Below are 24900 nucleotides of genomic sequence, written 5' to 3' on the forward strand. Positions count from 1 at the left end.
AATAAAGGTTTATCTTTTAATTATGTAACTATTTTCTTAATAAACATACCCCAATATCTCAAAATTACTAGAGAATTTTATCGTTAAAAGAAAGATTAGAGTCGAACAATAAATTGTACTAAAAAGGGTAATATAAAATGTTAGTACCATTTTATATTATTTATTTATATAAAAATTATTTATATACTTGCTACTAAAAATTTTAGTGCTATTTAATAATAAATGTATTCCAAGATTGTAAAACAGGTGTTTTTTTAAATAAAATGTCATGTGGTTAACTTTTATGCATAGAAAAAAAAATAAGACAAATTTCATGTATTGAAATTGTAAATATGAACTTTGTAATGAGTTTGATTGGTTTGATTATTCTCAGTCATGTCAAGGCGAATTTAAATCCAAAAACAAATCCGGAATTTTTAACCCAATTTCCCATTTGCCAAGCATGCACCACTGTCGTGTCCAGCATCAAAAGAGGGATGGACAGAACGAACAAGAAACATTTCGGAGGCGGTGACGCGGCATGGGAAGCTGAAAAATTAGGAAACTACGCTCACAGTGAAGTTCGGCTAATGGAGGTCTTGGAACACTTATGCTCTGATGTAGTGAAAGGTCAAAGCCAGTGTTATAGGCTGGTCGAAGAGTGGGAAGAAGCTATCGAGAAATGGTGGTTCAACAAGAAGCCCGGAATTCTTCATGACTGGTTGTGCATAAATGAAACAAAGTCATGCTGCCCGGTCGATCACTTCGGTCTGCAATGCACTCCTTGCCCTGGATATCCAGACGTCTGTACGAATAACGGTAAATGTAATGGGTCCGGTACTAGAGAAGGCAATGGGAAGTGCATCTGTTCTTGCAGATACACCGGCGCTAATTGTGATAAATGCGCAGATAACTTTTACGAAGATAGAAGCGACAATTACCTTTTTTGTTTAGAATGTGACAAAGCTTGCAAAGGTTGTACTGGAGCGAGGAGAGAAAACTGTATCGAGTGTAACAACGGTTGGGAAAAAAATAAAAACGGCTGTGTTGATATAAACGAATGCAAATTAAAAGGCACGTGCAAAAATAATGAACATTGCGTTAACAAAGATGGACACTTCGAATGTCTACCGTGTGACAAATCTTGCAACCGCTGTCATGGAATTGGCCCGGATATGTGTGACAAATGCACCACTGGATACCGCCTTCATTATGGTGTCTGTTCAAAGAAAGAACTGTTGTTAAATTCAACAAATTTGAATTCTGATAAAAACTGATTTAATGAAGTTTACAGCATATGTTTTATATTACAGAGATATTATAAATAAACTATAGCTCCAATCAAAAAAACATTAGATATTTTTCAATAACAATGATCTTTGTAACACTCTAGTTAACCTTTTAAAACATTGTTCGTAGAGTTTTAATTGCCAGTCACCAAAGGACACCATACAGAAAACTTTAAGGAGAAAGAGTTTTATTTGTTCTGAATGTATGAAAAATAACAAAAATCATAAAATATAACAAAATTGATTGTCAAGAATGTAATGGCACACTGCTATTGATGATTTGACCTAACTAAACATTCTAACTGATCATTGGATACATAAAGTGTTGTTGTGGTGTGTCATAAATTCGAATTAGAACTTGTAAAAACCAGAAATTTCAATTTTAATCATAATTTTTTTATTACTTTATATGAATCCTACTCCAACCTAAACTGAGAACACATAAATAATAGGTTAAGAGAATTCAGCAGAAAACAGTGCTTCACTTCGTTAAGTTCATTAAAGACCGTCACAGAAACTAACAGCAAAACTATTAAATATATTAGGGCTACAATTAGGACTGCTGATGGGGAATATACCAAAGGTATATATGTAGAAGACGGAGCAGCAAAAAAAATTTTTTAACTATGAAACTATGATAGTGGGAAAAAACCCTAAACAAACAGTCAATAAAAATGAATATCAAGAAGTCCATGAGCGATAATTTAAAATAATCCTCCCCCCCCCAAAAAAAAACTGCAAATATTGCCAGGAAGAAAAAGAAATAGCAGAGCATATCCTTTGTTAGTGATAAGGTTTTTAGTTGAGATAAAAAAGTCAATGGCACGAGCGGGATTCGAACCCACGATCTTTGGCTTGATACGCTGCTGCTCTACCACTTGAGCTATCGTGACCTTGATCCACTCGATACCAACTTCCCATTTCAACCACACCTTTTGAATTTTCCCTCCTTTTTGCCATTTTTCAAATGTCGTGTAATCAATTTGATTCTCGGCGACAAATAAAATGGCCACGGAGAGCTTTAGTGAAGGATACTTCATTTTAAACTTATTAAATTGGTCAATTGGTAATTGGTCAAGGGAACCAGGAAACTAGTGAAGTTAGTGATAAGGTTATAGCGGTCCGGTGGAAACACTGCTACAGGGTGCTAAGCACTCCTCGCAGGAAGTGTGTAAAAGGAAAAATAAAAAAGACCATCCCTAAGAAAGTGTAGTCACTTCAGTATAGTAGAGTCGTTTGTCCTGTTTGGTTGAGTATTAAGAAGCTTGTCTACACCCCAAGGTACTGATGTTGCAACATCCATTCCAAAATTAATGTTAATTGTGCTCATGATCATTTTTGTATAAATTTTGTAAACACTCTGTAATAAATGATGTCATTGCGTATTTAGTTTTTTAATCTTAATCATCCTGATCTTGAATCTAGAATGACTTAATAAAAAAACGCAATAAAGTCTATACAGGCTGAGATCCTACTCCTGCAAGAGGAAAAGACAAGTTTTGAAGGACCTGAGAGCTCTTAACAAAGTATTCAGATCTGGTAAAATGCCTTAAGCTTAATGAAAAGCTCTAGATAAGATGGCACAATAGACCAATGAACACTCTGGATCAAGGTGAATGAATATGCTCTCCCCTAAGGTGTTTGAAGAAGAAAGCATATTCAGTTGTTACAGCCAAGCTTTCGACCTATTTTAAGGTCATCATGGCAAAAGCAACAAAAGCTATCTTAAATATGTCTACAGATTGAAATATCAAAGTTTTTTACAGGCGATATAAAATTTCCATGAAGACCAGCTCAGTCCCAACATTCTCCTGAAAAAAATAAAAATAAAATAAAATAAGACCAATATTGTTCTTTTTTTTAAAGGTTTTTGAGGAGTTGATACAGAAGAGCTCTTGCCTACTGCAACCTAAACAGGTCTATTGTGGAACCGCTGTTGCTTATAGTCATAACTTGGAAAGTGCACACTTTCCTTGGTGCCTCAGTGGTGGATCAGGACGGCTAGGTGTTTTCAGGTGAAGAGGCAGCTTAAGTTGTCGCAATGTGCAAATTCACATAGATGCACTCCAGTGCTGTGGATTTTATTTCCTCCTCCAACCCTTTGTTTTCTTTCCCCTAAGTTGATGTTTGGAGAAACAGGGGAACCACATCTTGTGGGAAGGGGAGGTCTATGTGTTCTCATGTCCCTTCTTCTTTTTTGTACATCATCCTTTTTTCTTCTTGGGGCAATGGGGTCCCCTTTGATGGATTTGTTTTTGGTTTTGGAGTTGCCTCCTTTTTCTGCACCCCTGATATGGGTGGGGTTGGTCTAGCACTCTCTTCCTCTGGAGTTTTACAACCCCTTAAGAGGAGAAGCTGGGCTTGCCCGTTTCTTGCATATCTTGTTTTTTTGGATTTGATATGTAGTTATATGCAAGGTCCTAAAGCGGGATGGTTAGGCAAAGTTAAACAAACCTAGAGAACTTACGATTTGTTCAATATCACCAAATGATGTCATCCAGAAGCAATAATCTATTTCATCTATTTATTTGATTTTTTTATTTAATACAAACATATGCTTAAAAGCCTAATTAGTCATAAAAACTAGGTAAACAACATATAATTAAAATATATGTCATAAGTAAATGTGTGAGAACACCCAACTATAAGTGGATATAAAAATATATAACTATAACTAGATACAATTTCAAAATGGAAGATGAAATTTTTTCTAATTTTTGTGCTTTTATCAATGAAAAAATCTATGTCAATGAGTTTGCTTGTCTCTGAGCTCTGTTGATTGTAGAATGAAAAGTATAATTGTTCCTACTGTAGGCTGGGTTGAAATTTTGAGGGTTTCTGTTGTTTTGGATGGAATATTAAGGAGTTGAGGACAGTTTATCAGATTATTTAATAATTTATGGAAAAATATATACATAACAACAAGAAACAAAAGAGCCCTCTAGGTTAAGTTATCTCTTTAAGAGTAAAGAGAATTTAAATAATTTTGGAGGATTAAGTGGTCTGAATAAAAAGAAACAGGTTTAAAGATTGTAAGATTATCAGCAAAGAGAAGAAAATTTATATCATTGAACCTAGAGTAATTGTCATTTACAAAAACAAGAAACAAAAGAGGCCCTAAGTTTGAGCCCTAAGGAACTCTAGGTTATGTTGTCTCTTTAGGAGTAAAGAGAATTTAAATAATTTTGGAGGATTAGGTGGTATGAATAAGATGAAACAGGTTTAACAAATGTAAGATCATCACCAAAGAAAATAAAATTTATATCATTGAGCACAGAGTAATTGTCATTTATAAAAACGAGAAACAAAAGAGGCCCTAAGTTTGAGCCCTAAGGAACTCCAGGTTATCTTGTCTCTTTAAGAGTAAAGAGAATTTAAATAATTTTGTAGGATTAGATGGTCTGAATAAGAAGAAACAGGTTTAACAAATGTAAGATCATCACCAAAGAAAATAAAATTTATATCATTGAGCACAAAGTAATTGTCACTTATAAAACCAAGAAACAAAAGAGCCCCTAAGTTTGAGCCCTAAGGAACTCTAGGTTATGTTGTCTCTTTAAGAGTAAAGAGAATTTAAATAGTTTTGGTTGCTTGGGTAGACTTGTACCCCATCCCTAAAACGTAAGTACAGAGTACATTTGTTAAACCTGTTTCTTCTTATTCAGACCATCTAATCCTCCAAAACTATTTAAATTCTCTTTACTCTTAAAGAGACAACTTAACCTAGAGTTCCTTAGGGCCTCTTTTGTTTCTTGTTTTTATAAATGACAATTACTCTGGACTTGGTAAGCTCACGTGTCCATCATAAATCTCTTGGACCTGTTCTCAAACCCCAAGATTTTGGACCATTTAATATCGGGGAGTGATTTGGTGATGTCCTCTCCTTCAAAGATTTCAAATCTACACCTAGCATACATATCACACTCTGCAAGGTAGTGCTTTGCCATTTCTTCTTTTATTTCGCAAAAACGGCAAAAGGGATCTGGTAGAATACCATTACAGAGAGGTGTCTTCTCAGTGGGCAGTGGCCTGTCAGGATACCTATCAGCCTCCTAATTCCCTTCCTTGAGTTAGAGAGTAGCCATTTCGATTCTGCTGGTTTGATCGCCTTAACTCTTTCGATTGCCTGTGTCCGGGGGATATATTCCACCCCCTAAGGAATTGTTTCATGCCCAGTTATTGATACTCTCTTTCACCGTGCTCATAGAGTGTCGTAGTACCGGTTGTGGCCTGACAAACGCAGTATTAGAACCTTTTTTGGCCAGCCAACTGCCTTTTCATTGCCATAGTGTCCTTTATGTGCTGGTATAAGGGTTACCTTGTTCTCAAACCTGGAAGAGATCCTATTGATAAGATCTACAGTTTCCTCCATCAGTGGTGAGGTTGACAAATCTTTTTGTAGTGCCCTAAGACTAGCCTGACTGTCAGAAAAAATTCTAATATATTTTCCCTTAATTTTATTTTCTTTTCCATAAGTGTTCTGCACATTAATGGCCCAGATTTACGCCTGAAAAACTGAGGTGTTAGTGTTATCTTCAGTAAAGAGAAGAAAATTTATATCACTGAGCGCAGAGTAATTGTCATTTATGAAAACAAGAAACAAAAGAGGCTCTAAGTTTGAGCCCTAAGGAACTCCAGGTTAAGATGGATCGTTGAAATGATAGGTGGACAAAATTACCTGGAATGACTTATCTACTTTTGTTTTAGTTAAATAAAAACGTAGGAAAGTTTTTTTTCTAAGAGATATGTTAAAGATTTTTATATTATATCATCATGGAATTATAATTTTTGTTTGACTGTTTAATAGGCATCAATAAAATGCAAATAACGATTCCTTTGGATTTTTTATCGTATTATCATTAATTAAACAAATATTCTCTAATGCTATTTGAATGATTTACAATGTTTAACATCTGTCTAGATTAACATATTGAATCATTACAGGCGGCAAAATTCGGCATCGGTCTTAAATCCGAAACCCTCTTCCCGGGTCTTATGACATTCTGTTTGACCGTAAATCCTCGGAAATGTTATAATCGGGAGGATATTGTAATCATTGGAAAGTGGTAAGGGCTCTCCTTGGCGAGTGGGGCTTTGCGGCTCGTCTTAAACCATTGCCATTGTCGTGAAATCTTCGATATGATCATCATCATCCTAGAGGTATGTAGAGACCACGAGGGCCGTGGTTCTTGAAATAATACACTTTACTCACAACCGGTTCAAACGGTCTCACCCTTGGAAAAATGGGTAAAATCAGACTGTTATAAATTTAATTTGATATAGTTCGGAACCATAAAAAAAAGTTTGCTTTATCATTCAATGGTTCATAAAAGTGAAGATTACACCTCTTGTTAGTGAACAGGGGTCGAAAAATCCCTTGTTTTGAAAACGGCGAGTGAATAAAACCATTTTAAATTATTTTATAAGTCAATTATTTTTAAATATCTAAAGACCTCAGCAATTCAGATTTTTGGGTGGGCCGGAAAAATAAATTAATCAATTTGCAATCATGCTCTTTACAGTTTTTGCAACGACTGAACTACTTGCACTTCATAATGATAACACTTAAACAAAATTTAGATAGATATAACTAATTCCATAATCAATCTGTTGCCTTTTCTAAGGGTCAAAATAAACATTGTATTGGAAGGCGACTGACTTGGGATCACAGATTTTAATGAAAATCTTTTTGGTGATAATAAGTTTAAAAATGTTAGATACTTTCTGAGAGTTCTATCTAATAAACCTAGGAGCCGATAAAAATATTTTAAGTACCTAACTTAAATAATTTTCTAAAATATATATTTCTGCCTTTATTGTGTATATATTTGCACGTTAGTTGATTTTTTCACCTGCGATAAGAAAATAATGGACAGAATCGTATTAAAATGAGATTAGTTAATAATAAATTAATTAATAATGTCAAGTTTAAGCAAGTAGTGTAGTTTACACGGTTCTTAAATACTTAAAGTTGCCTGTGAATCGGACGAGGCTTTTCACAGTTGGCTCCACTTTTGTAATTTTTTAAGAAAATAAAATCAGGGGCATTTTGAAGTAATCTGCATGAGAGTAAATTCTAGTTTTGTATTGAAATACAATAATTCCTTTATAAATACAATAATTGTTTTTTGACCAATCGACAATGCAGTGTAAGTCAAAATATTTTTTATCCGGTACAAAATAAAAAAGATCGAGGGTTCGAATCACGTCTGTGGCAGAAATTTTACATTTCGAAATAACGTTTATAATCAATTGAGTAGAAAGTAAGATTATTTGGATATCGTGAGATGCGGACGGGTGTGATGTAGGTTTAGAAAAATATTTTCTTTATCGCGCCCACGTTTCGATCTTTATTGAGATCATCTTTAGGGCCTTGTGTTGTCTCCATTTCAACAAAAAAATTTTGTGTAAAACAGTGATTGAAATGCAGACGACACAAGGCTCTGAAGATGATCTCAATAAAGATCGAAAAGAAAATGTTTTTCTAAAACTTACGTCACACCAGACCGCATCTCACGATTTCCGCGAATAATCATTGACTAACGGTAACTAAACACCACACATAAAGTAAAAGGTTTCGGGAATTTTTTGTCGATTAATCCTTGTTTTTCTCATGTATAATGTACACAAAAACAAAGGGTGTTGGCATAGGATCAAAGAAGAGAAATGCAGATTTACAATGGTTGTTATAATTTGAACAATATATAAAATACAGGGAAGATCTGAATTTTTTATATAGGACACCGGACATCGTGGAAAAAGATTACTTTTAGTTTATACAGCCCAAAAATGTCTATGTTATTGTTTTCTGTGAAAATTCGTATTTAAAAGTTTTCAATATGTTATTCAGATATCGTGAGATGCGGTCGAGTGTGATGTAGGTTTCAGAAAAACATTTTCTTTATCGTGCCAACGTTTCGATGTTTATTGAGATCATCTTCAGTGCCAGGGATTTACAAACATTGTTTACATTTAACAAATACATTTAGGATGTGGAAAAGTGAATTTATACAATGCAAAATATATTTTTTATATTCTATCAACGTTGGCACGATAAAGAAAATGTTTTTCTGAAACCTACATCACACCCGACCGCATCTCACGATATCTGAATAACTATCGATTAACGGTCACTAATCATTACACGTTTTCAATATGCTTAAAACGAATGCGAATCATTTTTTAAACAATGACTTTTTCGGCCTATTTTACTGGAAACTTCTTTTCGATTTTATAACTTTTAATAAATCTCGTTTAATACTGTACATTATTTTCTTAGTTAAATATTAGCTTTGAATTTTTAAGTGGATCAAGAGACATCGTACAAAAATTTTCCGTCGGTTTATCCAGCTATAAAATGCCCAATTTTTGTTTGCTGTGAAAATTCGTATTTAAAGGATTTAAAGAGTACTTAAAACGAATCCGATTTTTTTTTTAAATTTTAGCCAAAATTTTTTTCTGCCATACTTTACTAGAAGCCGAACTTTTTATGTATAAAGTCTCATTTCATACGATCTTGTATATTATTTTCTTATCCTACGTAAATTCGCTCCAAATTTGTCTTAATTTTTTGCAGTTCGAAATGCCTCCGATTTTCTTCAAAAATCACAAAAACGGTGATGACTAAAAAAAACTCCAACGACCTAAAAAAAAGTTTACTGAGATTTAAAACTATAAACTACATATTTAATGTATAAAGAAAAAATCAACTTAAAAATCAAACAAACACCTAAAAAAGACAACGAATTAATACAAATACAATACAAATACTTGTAATTTTTTTGGGACGCTTTTTTTTTGTGTACATATTTTGATCAATCTTTCTGCTTTGGTTGTTCGCCATGTTTATTGTCTATTTGTATGCGTTTTGTTTCTTTTTTCTTCATTTTTGTGTTTTTTTTTATTAATTTAAAGTTGGGAAATAAATTTTGCCCAGGATAAAATGTTGAATTATTATAAAACTATTATAAATTATTATAAAATTTCTCCATTTTGGTTCGATGTAATTAATGAAAAGTGTATACCGCTAGAATGCTGTTAAACGAAGGAGTTGTTACGAAATTTGCCAACCTCTACCGTAAATTTTTCCAATTATGTTGTTAATTTAGTTTTTTAATAAATTTTAAATTGGGCTCTTTTTACATTTAGTGTTATTTTTTGACCAAAAATTAAATCGAACGTTCTAGTATGGTGCCTGTTTAAAGAAAATTTAACATTCTTTTAAATGTTTTTTTTTTTCTCAAAAAGAATAGTTCAATAGCTCCAAGTAGATTTATGACAAAAAATGAAAAATGAAAAAACCCATAAAATGTTAAACATGAGTAAAGGGTTAAGATTCGAACAGGTTCATGTGAACATTTTTGTTTCCTTTGAGTTATGATGAACACCTGCTGAACTTTGTCGTCACATATATACATACATATATATGTATATATAATCCAGATTTAATACTATCCTGTATATTAATATCTTATCCTAGTTACCAAAACAAACCGACTGATACATATAATTATTCCTTTTATGTAAAACTTGGTTGAGATAAAAAAAGTCAGTGTCACGAGAGGGATTCGAACTCACGCTTCGGCTTGTGTTCGAATCCCGCTTGTGACAATGACTTTTTTCATCGAACTAAAATGCCGAAATTTGATAATTATAATAGTTTTATAATAATTCAACCTTTTATCCTGAGCAACTTTATTTCCCAAGTTTAGCTTAATAAAAAAAAACACAAAAAGAAAGAAAAATGAAACAAAACACAGAAAAGACAATAAACATGGCGAACATCCAAAGCAGAAAAATTGGTCAAAATATGTACATTATAATATAAAAAAATTAAGTGTATTTGTATTAACTCGTTGTCTCTTTTCTATGTGTTTTGTTTGATTTTTAAGTTAAATTTTTTTCTTTATAGATTAAACATTTAGTTTATAGTTATTCAGATATCGTGAGATGCGGTCGGGTGTGATGTAGGTTTCAGAAAAACATTTTCTTTATCGTGCCAACGTTTCGATCTTTTATTGAGATCATCTTCAGGGCCTTTGAATATAAAATATATTTTGCAGTGTATAAATTCACTTTTCCACATCCTAAATGTAATTGTTAAATGTAAACATTGTTTGTAAATCCCAGGCCCTGAAGATGATCTCAATAAAAGATCGAAACGTTGGCACGATAAAGAAAATGTTTTTCTGAAACCTACATCACACCCGACCGCATCTCACGATATCTGAATAACTATCGATTAACGGTCACTAATCTCTACACATTTAGTTTATAGTTTTAAATCTCAGTAAACTGTCTTTTAGGTCGTTGGAGCTTTTTTTTAAAGACTACCATTTTTGTGATTTTTGGAGAAAATCGGAGGCATTTCAAAGACGAAAAAATTATCGCTCCATTAAAAATTCATAGCTAATATCTAAGTAAGAAAATAATATTTAGTGCAGTATTAAATGAGATTGACTAAAAATTACAAAAACGAAAAGAAGTTTCCAGTAAAATAGGCCAAAAACGTCACTGTTTAATAAAAGTTTGGGATTCGTTTTAAGCGATATGAAAAAATTTTTTAATACGAATTTTTACAGCAAACAATAAAATTGACATTTTTGAGCTGTATAGGCTGAAGGAACTCTTTTTCTCCGATGCTTCGGTGCTCTATAAAAATTTCAGATCTCTGTATTTTATATATTGTTCAAATTATAGCAACCATTGGAAAGCTGTATTTCTATTCTTTGATCCTATGCCAACCCCCTTTGTTTTTGTGTACATTATAAATGAGAAAAAACAAGGATAAATGGGCAAAAAATTCCCGAACCCTTTTAATTTATATGTGGTGTTTAGTGACCGTTAATTAATGATTTGGAGATCGTGAGATGCGGTCTGGTGTGACGTAGGTTTAGAAAAACATTTTCTTTTCGATCTTTATTGAAATCAACCTCGGGGCCTTGTGTTGTCTGCATTTCAATCACTGTTCAAACACAAACTTTTTTGTTGAAATGCAGACAACACCAGGCACTGATGATGATCTCAATAAAGATCAAAACGTTGGCGCGATAAATAAAATATTTTTCTAAACCTACGTCACACCAGTCCGCATCTCACGATTTCCAAATAATCTTTTACTTTATACTCAATTGATTATCAACCAAGGCTGAAGGAGCTCTTTTTCTCCGATGATCCGGTGTTCTATAAAAACTTTTTTTTTTACGAGGGTTCGCAACAGCAGAGGTCATATAAACCCTCAGGGTGCCGGTGTTTTTGAAAAAAAGCCCATTTGTAAGTATGTCGGGTTGGAATGCAGGGTCGCTGGATTCGAACCCGGGACCTTTACCTTACAGAGATGAGCGCCGTGTCAATGACTAAACCTTGCGGCCACCGACGCCCCTTATATCTGTTGTTCAAATTATAACAACCATTGGAAAGCTGTAGCTTGTGTTCGAATCCCGCTCGTGACACTGACTTTTTTATCTCAACCAAGACCTTAAATAAAAGGAAGAATTAATTGAAGAAATAACTTGGTCATTGACCACTAAAATATAAATGGATATATATAATTTTGAAATGTATCCACAATAAAGATCGAAAACCAAATTTAAAAAAAAGCTATTACTTAGTATTGCCAAAAGAAGTCTTATTTAAATAGATGATCCTAGGTTTGTAGCCTCCCCATTGTTACTTAAAATTTGAATTTTTACTAAAAACCTACAAGAATAAATATTGGTTTTTGTTTGATCATGTTATTTAAGCATGTTATTTATCCCATTCACAAATAAAATGAAAATCATAAGAATTTAATACTATTTTTGAAATGTTGTGAAACTTAGTGGTCGCTTATCGATTATATAACGGTATATTAACAGTAAAATTCGTCAATATTCAAAGCAGAAAATGAATTTTTACCCAGCTTATGACCAATCAGGTTAATGGATAACATAATGTTTTACAATTTCATAAATAAACATGAAATCACATTATGATCACGACATAACGGTAAAGTGATTTTCAGGGTTGATTCTCAACAAGGAAACTTTTGTACAATTATCTTCTAGTATTGCTTAGTGATTGATCAATTAGTATTTACTGTGATATGGTTTTTCCTTGAGCCATCTGATCTTTCTAAGATTTCGGTTGTTTTTGGATTGGCACCAACAAAAGATAGCAGGATTGTTGTAGTAATTAACAATGGTTCGTTGCTGTCAGTCTTCTCCGGTCGGAATGGATCTCGTTGAGAAAGAACCGTGCCCGTTTTGCATTTCTCAACTTTTCCCAAGGAAATCCAATCACATGAGATGCATATCTGTCTCGACTCAGTCCGTAATGAATTCGGTACCTTGAACATGCGGGAGCGTTGAGTTTTTAACGATAAATCTCAGGTAAAAGGAAAGGTGATTTTTTTTCGAGTTTCTGGTCGTGAAATATTAGATAAAAATGGATGTACCAAATGTTAATGAAATGAACATGGGAAATAAAATTGCTCAGGATTAAAGGTTGAATTATTATAAAACTATTATAAATTATTATAAAATTTCTGTATTTTGGTTTGATGAAAAAAGTCAGTGTCACCAGCGGGATTCGAACCCACGACCTTCGGCTAAATACGCGGCTGCTCTACCACTTGAGCTGTAGTGACTTCGATCCTCTCGGACACTAACTTCCCATCTCAACCCCACCCTTTGAATTTTCCCTCCTTTTTGATTTTCCATGGTGGGAAGTTGTGTCCGAGTGGATCGAAGTCACGATAGCTCAAGTTGGTAGAGCAGCGGCGTATTTAGCCAAACGTCGTGGGTTCGAATCCCGCTCGTGACACTGACTTTTTTTTAAAAAAAAGGAAAGAAAAATGAAACAAAACATAAAAAAAGACAACAAACATGGCGAATAACCAAAGCGGAAAAATCGGTCAAAATATGTACATTATAATACAAAAAAATTACAAGTAATTTGTATTGTATTTGTATTTATTCGTTGTCTCTTTTTTATGTGTTTTGTTTGATTTTTAAGTTGAATTTTTGGTTCTGGTCGTGAAGTATTAGATAAAAAATGGATGTACCAAATGGTGATTTTCAACACAAAAAATTGGCGGAATTTGCATAGATTTAAAAAAAATTGTACGTTCGTAACATGCATGATTGAAAACTTGTAACATTCAGAAATTGTTCAAAAATGTTCTTGAATTTCTTTTTTAATCATAAATAGTTCTTTTATCTAAGAACCCATAAAACAATCGTCTTACTTAAGCCGGGAACAAACTTACCCGATGCTATGCCATGCGACGCTACCCGATGCTACCAGACGCCTTGTCACGTTTTGGTAGGGTGTGCACATCTATGCGACGTCTAGCGCACGCCACGTACAGTCACACAGCGTGTATCACAAATCAGTATCATAATCGCAATGCCTTTTTTGTTCTTAATGTATTATTTTGAGCAGAACCATGAAATAAATTGTTAGTTAAATTTTATGAGCACAACCATGTAATAAATTGTTAGTTAAATTTAATTGTTTTAAATAAAGTTATTCCGGTGTTTTGATAAATTTTCTGAACCTCATGAATTTTTGATCTCGTTTAATTTCGGTTATATTAAAATATGAATGTTGTAATTAATATAACGACAATAATACATGTAGTTTGAATAAAAATATGAGTGTCCGGTTTTTTTGTCTTCGACTGTACTCGATGCTACCCGACGAAAATCTGGATACTGGGGATCGCAGAGCGTAGAGTAGGTTAGCGTTGCGTGGCATCTTATGGAAAATTGGACTTTGGATTTGCGTCGGGTAGCATCGGGTTGCGTCGCATAGCGTTGCATCGGGTAAGTGTGTTCACGGCTTTAATATATATATTGCCTAATTAGTTATTTAAACAGTTCAATTTATATTTTATTCTTTCACACAAAATTCGTTCGAACAGGATTTTTCTATAAATATAATAGTCAATACCGTTTTCTCTTTACTCTTAGACAGCGGTTCAAACTATCCCTCAACAATAAAAGGCTTATCTTTATACAACACAAATTGATATGAGCTTACATATGGAAATATGGGGCATCAAACTCCGATAGAATCCAATCATTCAAGTCCAAAACCTGTTTTATTGTAACCCTTTACGGTTAGTGTCAGAGTGGATCGAAGACACGATATCTCAAGCAGCGGCGAATTGAGCCGAAAATCGTGGGTTCGAATCCCGCTCATGGCACTAGTTTTTTCATTTCGACCAAAACCTTACATAAAAAGATTAATTAATTAAAAGAAGTAATTTGGTCAATAGAACACTGGATATAATGGATTTAATAAGTAAAACGATGTTTAACTTCACTAACAGCTCCCCGTGGCCACTTCATATGTCGCCGAGAATCGATTCCTGAATACACGACATCTGAAAAATGGCAAAAAGGAGGGAAAATTCTAAAGGTGGGGTTTAGATGAGAAGTTGGTATCGAGTGGATCGAAGTTAGGATAGCTCAAGTGGTAGAGCAGCGGCGTATTTAGCCGAAGGTCCTGGGTTCGAATCTCGCTCGTGGCCCTAGTTTTTTCATTTCAACCAAAACCTTACGTAAAAAGATTAATTAATTGAAAGACATAATTTGGTCAATAGACCACTAAATAATGGATTTAATAAGTAAACATTTACCTTTACAACCTTTGTGTTGTTTTCAACAAAAAGGGTGATTTCAGTGACCACAACAAACAAATCTAGGTAAGGCTCTACGCAATCTTGGTTTTATTACTAGACTTTCTCGAGATTTCTTTCTTTTTCTATCTATTTTCTCTATACCTCTCTTTCTCTCTCCAAAATCTCCTAAACTCACGCGGGCGAGATAGGGAGTGAATGGGAGGGCCGAAATCCGTTTTTTTAATGATAATTAGTGATGTGGTATTATTGATCAAAGTCTATTTTGGTCTTGCACGGACTGCCAATTAATAATAATAATTAATACATTTGGACACCGCAGGCAAACAATTTTGCAATCATTCATATAAGGTGTTGCCTCGTTGGGAAATAGGTGGTAAATCAGCACCGGTCATAGTTCACAGCCCAAGGTTGCGCAGTCGGATCGGAAACGAAGGATCGATTATCGGGGCTTTTATTTATTTATATTTTTTAAATAACCGTTTATTCCGCAATTCTCGTTACGTGATCGCACTTTGGAGACGAAAAGTTAATATCGATAATGGCAAAGCGTTCGATACTCCTTTCACGTCGGGCGTCGCGGGAAGCGAAGCCGCAACGGTCAAGGTCCGCCGGCTTCTTCCTGCTCACGAGACAATCGGAGATTTATTGGTTTAGCATTATCGTCGACATTTACAACTTTTACCACGATTTGAGCTAACAACGAACATAAAAAGACGACTCATCCTGGTCAAACTTTTCATCAAGGCTAACAAAAACAAAACAATAACAATTCAAGTGAAAGCAATCCGCGAAAAGTTGAAAGAAGGCAGAATGACGGATAATAAATCATAAATTCTTTTCAATTAAGTAAGGTTTTGGTTGAGATAAAAAAGTCAGTGTCACTAGCGGGATTCGAACCCACGACCTTCGGCTAGATACGACGCTACTCTACCACTTGAGCTATCTTAACTTCGATCCACTCGGACACTAACTTCCTATCTCAACCCCACCTTTTGAATTTTCCCTCCTTTTTGCCATTTTTCAAATGTCGTGTAATCTATTTGATTCTCGGCGACAAATGAAATGGCCACGGAGAGCTTTAGTGAAGCTTCATTTTGCTTATTACATTTTATTAGGTTTCGTGGTCCGCTTGGCCAAAATTCTTTTCAATTAATTAAGGTTTTGGTTGAGATAAAAAAGTCAACAATGGCAAAAAGGAGGGAAAATTCCAAAGGTGGGGTTGAGATGGGAAGTTAGTGTCCGAGTGGATCGAAGTCACGATAGCACAAGTGGTAGAGCAGCGGCGTGTCTAGCCGAAGGTCGTGTGTTCGAATCCCGCTCGTGACATTGACTTTTTTATTTCAACCAAAACCTCAATTAATTGAAAAAAATTTATTTGGTCAAGCCGACCACGAAACCTAATAAAATAAATCATAAAATTGATTTTACAAATGTATCCTCGGTTGTATAGCATGTTCACCTGATACGCGTTAATCAAAATAACCCACGTCGTTAAAAAAAATTAACAAATACCGAAAAACATACTAATAAAGTACGAGAGTTTTTTAATGTACATGAAACTTAATTTATTACCTTTGATTATTATATAAGCGTTTTACGAAATATGTTTGCAGCAACACTCGTTTGTGGGCGGTTTTCACATATTGTCGTTGATTTGTTCAATATTTTGCTTATACATATTAAAGCCCCTATCAAAAAATGAATTGCGTAAACATGAAGTCCAGTATTTGAAATTTCGATGAACATAATTCAAACCATAACCCAAATTAAACACAATTACGACGGCGCAGAGGCCATCAAAAGACAACTCGTAAAATAAAGTACCATATTTATATTGTGACATTTACATATGACATCATTAAAAACATAAATCGTTGATCTATAGCATACTGTACAATAAAAAGGATGAATAAAGGTTAAAACTTATCATTAGAATCATTATTTATTATACTTGTGAATATCGCATTCACACACATCTTTATAAACATTTTATGAATTCCATTTTTGTGATGTCCAAAGATTGAAACATCAACTGGTTACAAGACCAAATCTGGCTGTTTTTTTATAGTGAAATAATGCCTCAAACACGTACAATAAAAAATAACTTCACTAGTGTTCGTGGTCCACTTTATCTTTCAATTAATTAAGGTTTTTAGTTGAGATAAAAAAGTCAGTGCTACAAGCGGGATTCGAACCCACGATCTTCGGCTAGATACGCCATTACTTTACCACTTGAGCTATCTTGACTTCGATCCACTCGGGCACTAACTTCCCATCTCAACTCCCCCTTTTTTTGAATTTTCCCTCCTTTTTGCCATTTTTCAAATATCGTAGAACTACTAAGTCTGTGTAACTAACTACTAAGAAGATTATTCGGAGATAGTGAGATGCGGTCTGGTGTGAAGTAGGCTTAGAAAAAAATTTTCTTTCTCGTTCCAACGTTTCGATCTTTATTGAGATCATCTTCAGGGCCTGGGATTTATAAACATAGTTTAAATGTTACAAATACACGAAGGATGTGAAAAAAAATTTTACAATGTTAGAAATTTTTAGATTAAAAAAATGTATACAATGCTAAACAATTTTAGATAAAAAATGAATTTATACAATGCTAGAAAATTATAGATTAAAAAAATGAATTTATACAATGCTAGAAAATGTTAGATTCAATCAAAGTATTTGTACTCACTCGAAGTGTTTGTTTTCCGTGTAAATTTGTCATTCTCGTCTGTCGTGTTCAGAAACAAGAATGACATTTTAGATTTTCAAAAACATGAATTTATACAATTGCCAATTACACAAGCCCACTGGGACACGCTCAACACGACACGCAAGAATGGCACAATTACACAGAAGACAAACCCTTTGAGCCCTGAAGATGATCTCAATAAAGATCGACACGTTGGCACGATAAAGAAAATGTTTTTCTAAAACCTACGTCACACCAGACCGCATCTCACGATTCGCGAATAATCATTAATTAACGGTCACTAGACACCACACATTGTACTACTTATTCAGAAATCGTGAGATGCGGTCTGGTGTGATGCAAGTTTCAGAAAACCATTATCTTCATCGTGCCATCGTTTCGATCTTTATTGAGCTCATCTTCAGGTCCTGGGATTTGTAAACATTGTTTAGATTTTATAAATCCATATAGGATGTGAAAAATATGAATTTATACAATGCTAGAAAATTTTAGATTAAAAAAACGAATTTATACAATGCTAGAAAATGTTAGATTCAATCAAAGTATTTATATTCACTCAAAGTGTTTGTTTTCCGTGTAGTTGTTTCATTCTTGTCTGTCGTGTTGAGGAACAAGAATGACATTTTAAATTTTAAAAAATATGAATTTATACAATGCTAGAAAATTGCACAATATAATACAATTTGTGGTGGTTAGTGACCGTTAATCGACAATTATTCAGAAATCGTGAGATGCGGTCTGGTGAGTGAATATAAATACTTCGATTGAATCTAACATTTTCTAGCATTGCAAAAATTCATTTTTTTCACATCCTATTGTATTTGCAAAATCTAAACAATGTTTACAAATCTCAGAACCAGAAGATGATCTCAATAAAGATCGAAACGTTGGCACGATAAAGAAAATGTTTTTCTAAAACCTACGTCCCACCAGACCGCATCTCACGATCTCCAAATAATCATGTAATGCAATATTGAAATTTGAAAAAAAAATTTATCTCAACAACGAATTTCAGCAACTAATGCTTTATAAATAATCACACAGCAATTTTCATGATAATAAAAAGCATTAAAACATTTATTACTCCACAAAAATAACATCGTAAAAACACACCCTGGCCTTGCTACTTCAGTTTAGCACTTCTTCCAGTTTCCTCGAAAAGTGTGAAAAGTTTGTAGTCAAGTTTTTCGATTGCAAAAATCACTTATTTCATTTCAGTAATTCAAAAATCAATAAATCTTATCTGACGATTTTTAAAAATGGCACTTTTTTAAAAATGTGTAGATTTGTGAAAGAAAGCGTTTAAATACTATTAAAAAACCTGACCTTTCCTAAATAATTGTCCTGAATAAAGTTTTATGGAATGAGAGCAAAGGATTATTTAAATGTGCAACGGTTCCATTGATCGCAGATCCTGTTGGTCGGGCTTCATTTGGTCAAATGCCAAGAAGGCGACGGCTTCACCGACGAAAACCGGCCTTACAAATTCGGCTTCAACATCGAAGGCTATCAGCACAGATACGAAGAAAAAAGTACGCAACCGAGAATTAAAATTATTAGCGATTTTGTTTCTAATTTGAGAAATTTTCCAGATGAAAAAGGCATTATAATGGGCGAATACGGGTTCATAACTGCAGACGGCGTTTATCATCTGACCGTCTACGCGACAGACGAAAACGGCAACTTCAAGATCATCAAAATGAAAAACATCAAAATCGGATTGCGTAAGTGCTCTAAAACTACGATCACAGAAAAAAATACTGATAATTCCCTAATTTCGTGGTCCGCTTGACCAATTAATATGTTGCAATTAATTAAGGTTTTTATTTGAGACAAAAACATCAATGGCACGAGCGGGATTCGAACCCACGATCTTCGGCTAGATACGCCGCTGCTCCACCACTTGAGCTATCATGACTTCGATCCACTCGGACACCAACCTCCTGTCTCAACCCCACCTTTTAAGTTTTCCATCCTTTTTGCCATTTTTCACTTTTTATCACAACTAAAAACCTTGTAAAATTGTAATACTGATAATGTATATATATGGATATATTGCCAACGAAATTCGTCGAGACTTTAGCTTTTCCTGTAACTTCTTGGGGGAAAAGGGACGAAAACCTTCCTAAAGTTATTTATTAATAAAGACCGACATTTAGCCCATTTACAAAGAAACAATAGTAACCAATCTAAAGTTATAAAAAGGACAAAGTAAGTACTAGTCATACAAGCAAGTAATTAATTATATTTTTGAGTTTGGACAGAAAAAGGAAAGAGAATACGAGTATTGTTAGAGCTCACTTTTTGCTGGTGTTTTTGAAAAAAGCCCATTTGTAAGTATGTCGGGCTCGAATGCAGGGCCGCTGGATTCGAACCCGGGACCTTTACCTTAAGACGGGAACACACCTGATGGAACGCTATGCGACGCTACCCGATGCTACCCGACGCTTTGTCACGTTTTGGTGGGGAGTGCACATCTATGCGAAGTCGAGCGCACGTCACGTACAGCGTGAATCACAAATCAGTACCACAATCACAACGCTCTTTTGTGCTTAATGCATTATTTTGAGCAAAACCTTGTAATAAATTGTTAGTTTAAATAAATTGTTTGTTAAATTTAACTGTTTTAAACAAAGTTATTCCGGTGTTTTGATAAATTTTCTTCCTAACCATCATAATTAAATTTATTTAGAAATCGTGAGATGCGATATGGTGTGATGTAGGTTTCAGAAAAACATTTTCTTTATCGTGCCAACGTTTCGATCTTTAATCACCACACATCATAATTAAATATTTTTTATGAAAACTCATGAATTTTTAGCTCGTTTAATTTGGTTGAAATTAAAATAAGAATGTTGTAATTAATATAACGACAAAATCACATATATTTAGTTTTTAAATAAACTACAAAAAATATGAGTGTCCTGTTCTGACTCTACTCGACAAAAATAAAGTAATTTTATGAGTAAAACCATGAAATAAATTGGTAGTTAATTTCATTATATCAAAAATGGTATTCCGGTGTTTTGATCAATTTTCTACCCAACCATTAAAAATATTTATTTTAAATAAAAACTAATGAAGTTTTGATCTGAGTGAATTTGTTTAATATTAAAATAAGTATGCTGTAATTAATGTAACGACAAAAATACATGTAATTTGAATAAAAATATGAGTATCCGGTTCTTTTGTCTTCGACTGTACTCGATGCTACCCGACGAAAATCTGGACAGTGGGGATCGCAGAGCGTAGAGTCGGGTAGCGTTGCATAGCAACGGGCAGGTGTCCATGGGGGTAATACAATCTTATGGAAAATTAGACTTTGGATTTGCGTGGGGTAGCATCGGGTAGCGTCGCATAGCGTTGCATCGGGTAAGTGTGTTTCCGGCTTTACAGTGATGAGTGCCGTGTCATCGCCTAAACCATTGCGGCCATCGACGCCCCAAATTTGCTATGATTTTGCTAAAGAGAAGAGAATTGAATCAGTTTGCTCCCTTCTAGGGTATAAAGGTAACAGGTTTAGGGCTAAGTACACGTGATCCTAAGTAATCCGCAGAAGTGATTTTTTAATTTAAAAGCAGCATATCTTAAAAATTTAGTCTGGCCTCTTTCAAGTTTGGTACAAAGATACTTTTGATAGGGAGACCGAATAGGACTAGCGTACTCTAAACAACTATGAATTATGGAGCAAATTTTTTTTTTATAGTGCAGATATGATTCTAGAGTTTAGTACGGCGAGTCAAAAATCCTAACAATATATTTGCCACATTAGTAATACTCATCCTTGGCCTTAGAAAGAGATTTTTAGATTTTTTAGAAGAAGATTTTTAGATAGTATTTTTAAAAGAACTTTTTTTAGTTTTACATTTAATCAGTTTGCAATATAAAAAAATTATATTAAGTATAAACGGAAACACTTGTTAAGCAGGATAGTTCGTCCTGCTTGGCAATTCCTAATCTGGTTTTTAATAATAAAATTAAAAAAAAAAGAATAATAAGATAATAAATGCTAAATTTTGCAAAATATTTCTGGATCTTTTATTGCATTTGAGAATGCAAAATGAGCTTTCGTGGTGATTCTAATTACCCAATCCATGTCCCTGCTTTGCGATATCCTTGAAGTGGAATGGAAGAGGAACTTGGACTTCTAGGGGCCAGAAGCCAACTTTTCGTTCTTACATGTGGGTGCAGGCTGAAAAATGCTCATTGTTATATATAAATTCACTAATTTCGTGGTCCGCTTGACCAATTAATATATTACAATTAATTAAGGTTTTTAGTTGAGATAAAAAAGTCAATGGCACGAGCGGGATTCGAACCCACGATCTTCGGCTAGATACGCCGCTGCTCTACCACTTGAGCTATCGTGACTCGGACACTAACTTCCCATCTCAAACCCACCTTTTGAATTTTCCCTCCTTTTTGCCATTTTTCAAATGTCGTGTAATCGGATTGGATTCTCGACGACAAATGAAATGGACGGCGTATCTAGCCGAAAATCGTGGGTTCGAATCCCGCTCATGCCATTGACTTTTTATCTCAACTAAAAACCTTAATTAATTGTTATTTATAAAATGGACGTTTAATATGCTAATACAAACTGCCAGTAAAATCGTAGTAAACAATAAATAAAAAACAAGTGCTAAGTAGGAAAACTATATGATTCGAATGCATAATGTTCTGAGATATTTTTAAGGGCGTACAATTTAATTATTGGTCATTAATGAGTTAGTTGTAGGTTTTACTACTGAAAATTATTCAGATTAAATTTTTCCTTGAGGTGCGGAGAAACCGACGACTTTGATTTTAGGTGCGGCAGACAGAAAACCCCATACTGTCAATAAATTAAAAAAACTATTTCATATGTAAAATATAAAATATAATTTTTTTCAATAATTAATTAGCTATAATGTGTTGAGATCGGCCATTGTGTTTCTGAAGGATTTTCGTCATCCACCCGGAGGTCCTTCGGTCCTCGAGCTCTTCCTTAAGAATTCCAGGAGACAATTGTTGAATTGTAAGGATTATTGTAAACAGATATTAAAATAACGAATGTTCTTGTTATTTGTACAAGGAATTGAAGTTGGAAGCAATGCAATTTTAGTCAGAAAGCAGTAAAAATGGAGAAATTATGAATGTTAAAAAGAATATTTAATGAATTGTTTCTCACTAAAATAGCTTTCTATTTGGATAATTTTGTATGTTTTTTAGTACTTTATTTAAAAGAATGATAACTTACCTTTTTCCTTATCATAAGTCTAAAAATCTAGTTTTATTGCATTTGATCATGTAATATGAGCTTTCGTGGTGATTCTAAATATCCAATTTTTTCACCTTCACCTTGCTTCTCGATATCCTTGAGGCCCATGAAAGGAACTGGACTTCAAAAAGCCATAAACAAATTTTTCGTCCTTACACGATCATGCAGGTGGAAAAAGGTTCATTGTCATATTACATAAAATCGTCGTTATTATATTTTAATCCAAACACACCGTAAAATCATAGTACTAAATAAAAAACATTCCACATCGAAATGCTAATTAGGAAAACTATATGAATGGATTGCATAATGTTTGAACAACATTCTGAAATATTTTTAAGGTCGTACAATTTAATTATTGGTCATTAATGATAGCTGTAGGTTTGATATTTGAAAATTAGTCAGACTAAATTTGATTTTTTTTCCTTTAGCCACGGAGAAACCGATGACTTCGATTCCAGGTGTGGCAGGCGGAAAACCCCATAGTGTCAATCAAATAAAGAACCAGCCTGAACAAATAAAACTCGACGGAAAACCGGGTTGCGGAGGATGCCTGCTTCCAACTCCGAAACCTCCAGAGAAAGAATCGTCTAAAGTCGAGCCACTCCGCGGATCTGCAGGAGACCAAGTCGGCCCTGCCGCTTACGCCGGTAAACCTCTACTTCCAGAAAAATATCCCGTCGTCGACTCTTTAAATCCGAGAACGGAAAATCCAGGGGAAAAGTACAAAAACCAGAACGAACAGTTTATTACTTCAAACCCTGCAAGTCCTGGATTTCATAAGTCGATGAAGACAGGAATTCCAGGCAAGAATTCACCTTCTGTCGACCACTTTAACCCAAGATTAGAAAAACCTGGGGAAAAAGATAAAAATAGAGATAAATTCGATTCAAACCTAGGCTCACAGGAAGGCGAAAAGGTACCAGAAAGCGTCCAAGACTTGATGAAACTTTTCTACAAGTTCAACTACACTCTGACATACCACGGCCACGACGAAGTCGGCAACCGGGCCGGCGAAAAGAACGGTTCTTACTTCTTCAACGGAAGAGACGGCTACAAGAGGAAGGTGAATTACACAGCAAACGAATTCGGCTACCAGCCCAACATAACGTTGGTTAGGGTCGGCCAGGACGAGACTCCTGAGGAAGGAAGTGAGAAAGAGCTGAATAAACTTTTGGGAAACGAATTCGTATGGTATTACCAATAAAGTGAAAACAATTAAACCACCAGACTGTGATTCTTTCATTTTCGAACTTATTTATTTACAAATGAGTACCTTTATTTGATCATTATACCGATGAGAAAAAATATTTTTTATAAACATAGTTGCAAAGTTTTGTTTATTATTATAATTTTCAAGGCTTTAGCTTCTTTTGTAATTTGGCTTCTCTAAATCTTCATTATCCTTTATGAACCTGAAACACAAGATTTAAAAACCATAAACATGACTGGGAGCATACTTGTGAAATAATTTAATCAAGTAATCAATAATAATTAAGTCATTGTTTTGTTCATTGATTTCTTATTTCTTAAAGATTAAGATAATTAATTCTCTAATATTATTTTTAATAATGATAATCATTTAGACAAATTAAAGTTTTGAATTTAAACATTTATTTTTTTAATTTTTCTTTTATAGTCCTTTTTTTGTTTTTATTTGAGACAAATCGTGAATAAAAACAAAAAAAAGGATTATTTGAGTACATTCCACATTATATAATACTTCAAAGATGAATTTTTCCTTTATCATCAATGCTGTTTTAAATCATTTTGAAATCAGAACTACTTAGCTTTTACAAATAAATCATCAAGAACAAATATAAATCCATTATATTTAGTTGTCTATTGACCAAATTACTTCTTTCAATTAATTAATCTTTTTCTGTAAGGTTTTGGTTGAAATGAAAATCTTAGCTCCACGAGCAGGATTCGAACCCACGACCTTCGGCTAAATACACCGCTACATTTTCTTACAGGTACTTTTGTGATCACAGAGAATATTTATAAAAATTTCTTTTTTATATATTTAAAACTA

General features: G+C 34.0%; 2 protein-coding genes across 2 annotated transcripts; both read left to right on the forward strand.

Moving 5' to 3' along the window:
• Positions 1-476: 476 nt before the first annotated feature.
• LOC106669040 (cysteine-rich with EGF-like domain protein 2-B) lies at positions 477-3287 on the forward strand. Its single transcript, XM_014398286.1, has 2 exons — positions 477-1196; positions 3135-3287. The coding sequence occupies exons 1-2, from the start codon at positions 477-479 to the stop codon at positions 3285-3287; spliced, it is 873 nt and encodes a 290-aa protein (XP_014253772.1).
• A 2910-nt stretch (positions 3288-6197) lies between these two features.
• On the forward strand, positions 6198-24094 carry LOC106669044 (protein lethal(3)malignant blood neoplasm 1). The gene is made up of 4 exons (XM_014398289.2): positions 6198-6428; positions 19017-19137; positions 19198-19329; positions 23297-24094. Exons 1-4 carry the CDS (start codon positions 6408-6410, stop codon positions 24070-24072), a joined length of 1050 nt encoding a protein of 349 aa, XP_014253775.1. The 5' UTR covers positions 6198-6407; the 3' UTR covers positions 24073-24094.
• Positions 24095-24900: the final 806 nt, after the last annotated feature.

The sequence above is a fragment of the Cimex lectularius genome, unplaced genomic scaffold (assembly GCF_000648675.2).
Source record: "Cimex lectularius strain Harlan isolate CLEC.00 unplaced genomic scaffold, Clec_2.1 scaffold183, whole genome shotgun sequence".
Classification (NCBI taxonomy): Eukaryota; Metazoa; Arthropoda; class Insecta; order Hemiptera; family Cimicidae; genus Cimex; species Cimex lectularius.

Excerpts from the sequence above, each read along its gene's own strand:
- LOC106669040 (XM_014398286.1), top strand. The coding sequence starts at position 477 with ATGGACAGAACGAACAAGAAACATTTCGGAGGCGGTGACGCGGCATGG. Across the intron at positions 1,197-3,134 it reads GATACCGCCTTCATTATGGT|GTTTTTGAGGAGTTGATACA; the intron begins GTCTGTTCAAAG and ends TTTTTTTTAAAG.
- LOC106669044 (XM_014398289.2), top strand. The coding sequence starts at position 6,408 with ATGATCATCATCATCCTAGAG. Across the intron at positions 19,138-19,197 it reads GCACAGATACGAAGAAAAAA|ATGAAAAAGGCATTATAATG; the intron begins GTACGCAACCGA and ends GAAATTTTCCAG. Across the intron at positions 19,330-23,296 it reads AAACATCAAAATCGGATTGC|CCACGGAGAAACCGATGACT; the intron begins GTAAGTGCTCTA and ends TTTTTCCTTTAG.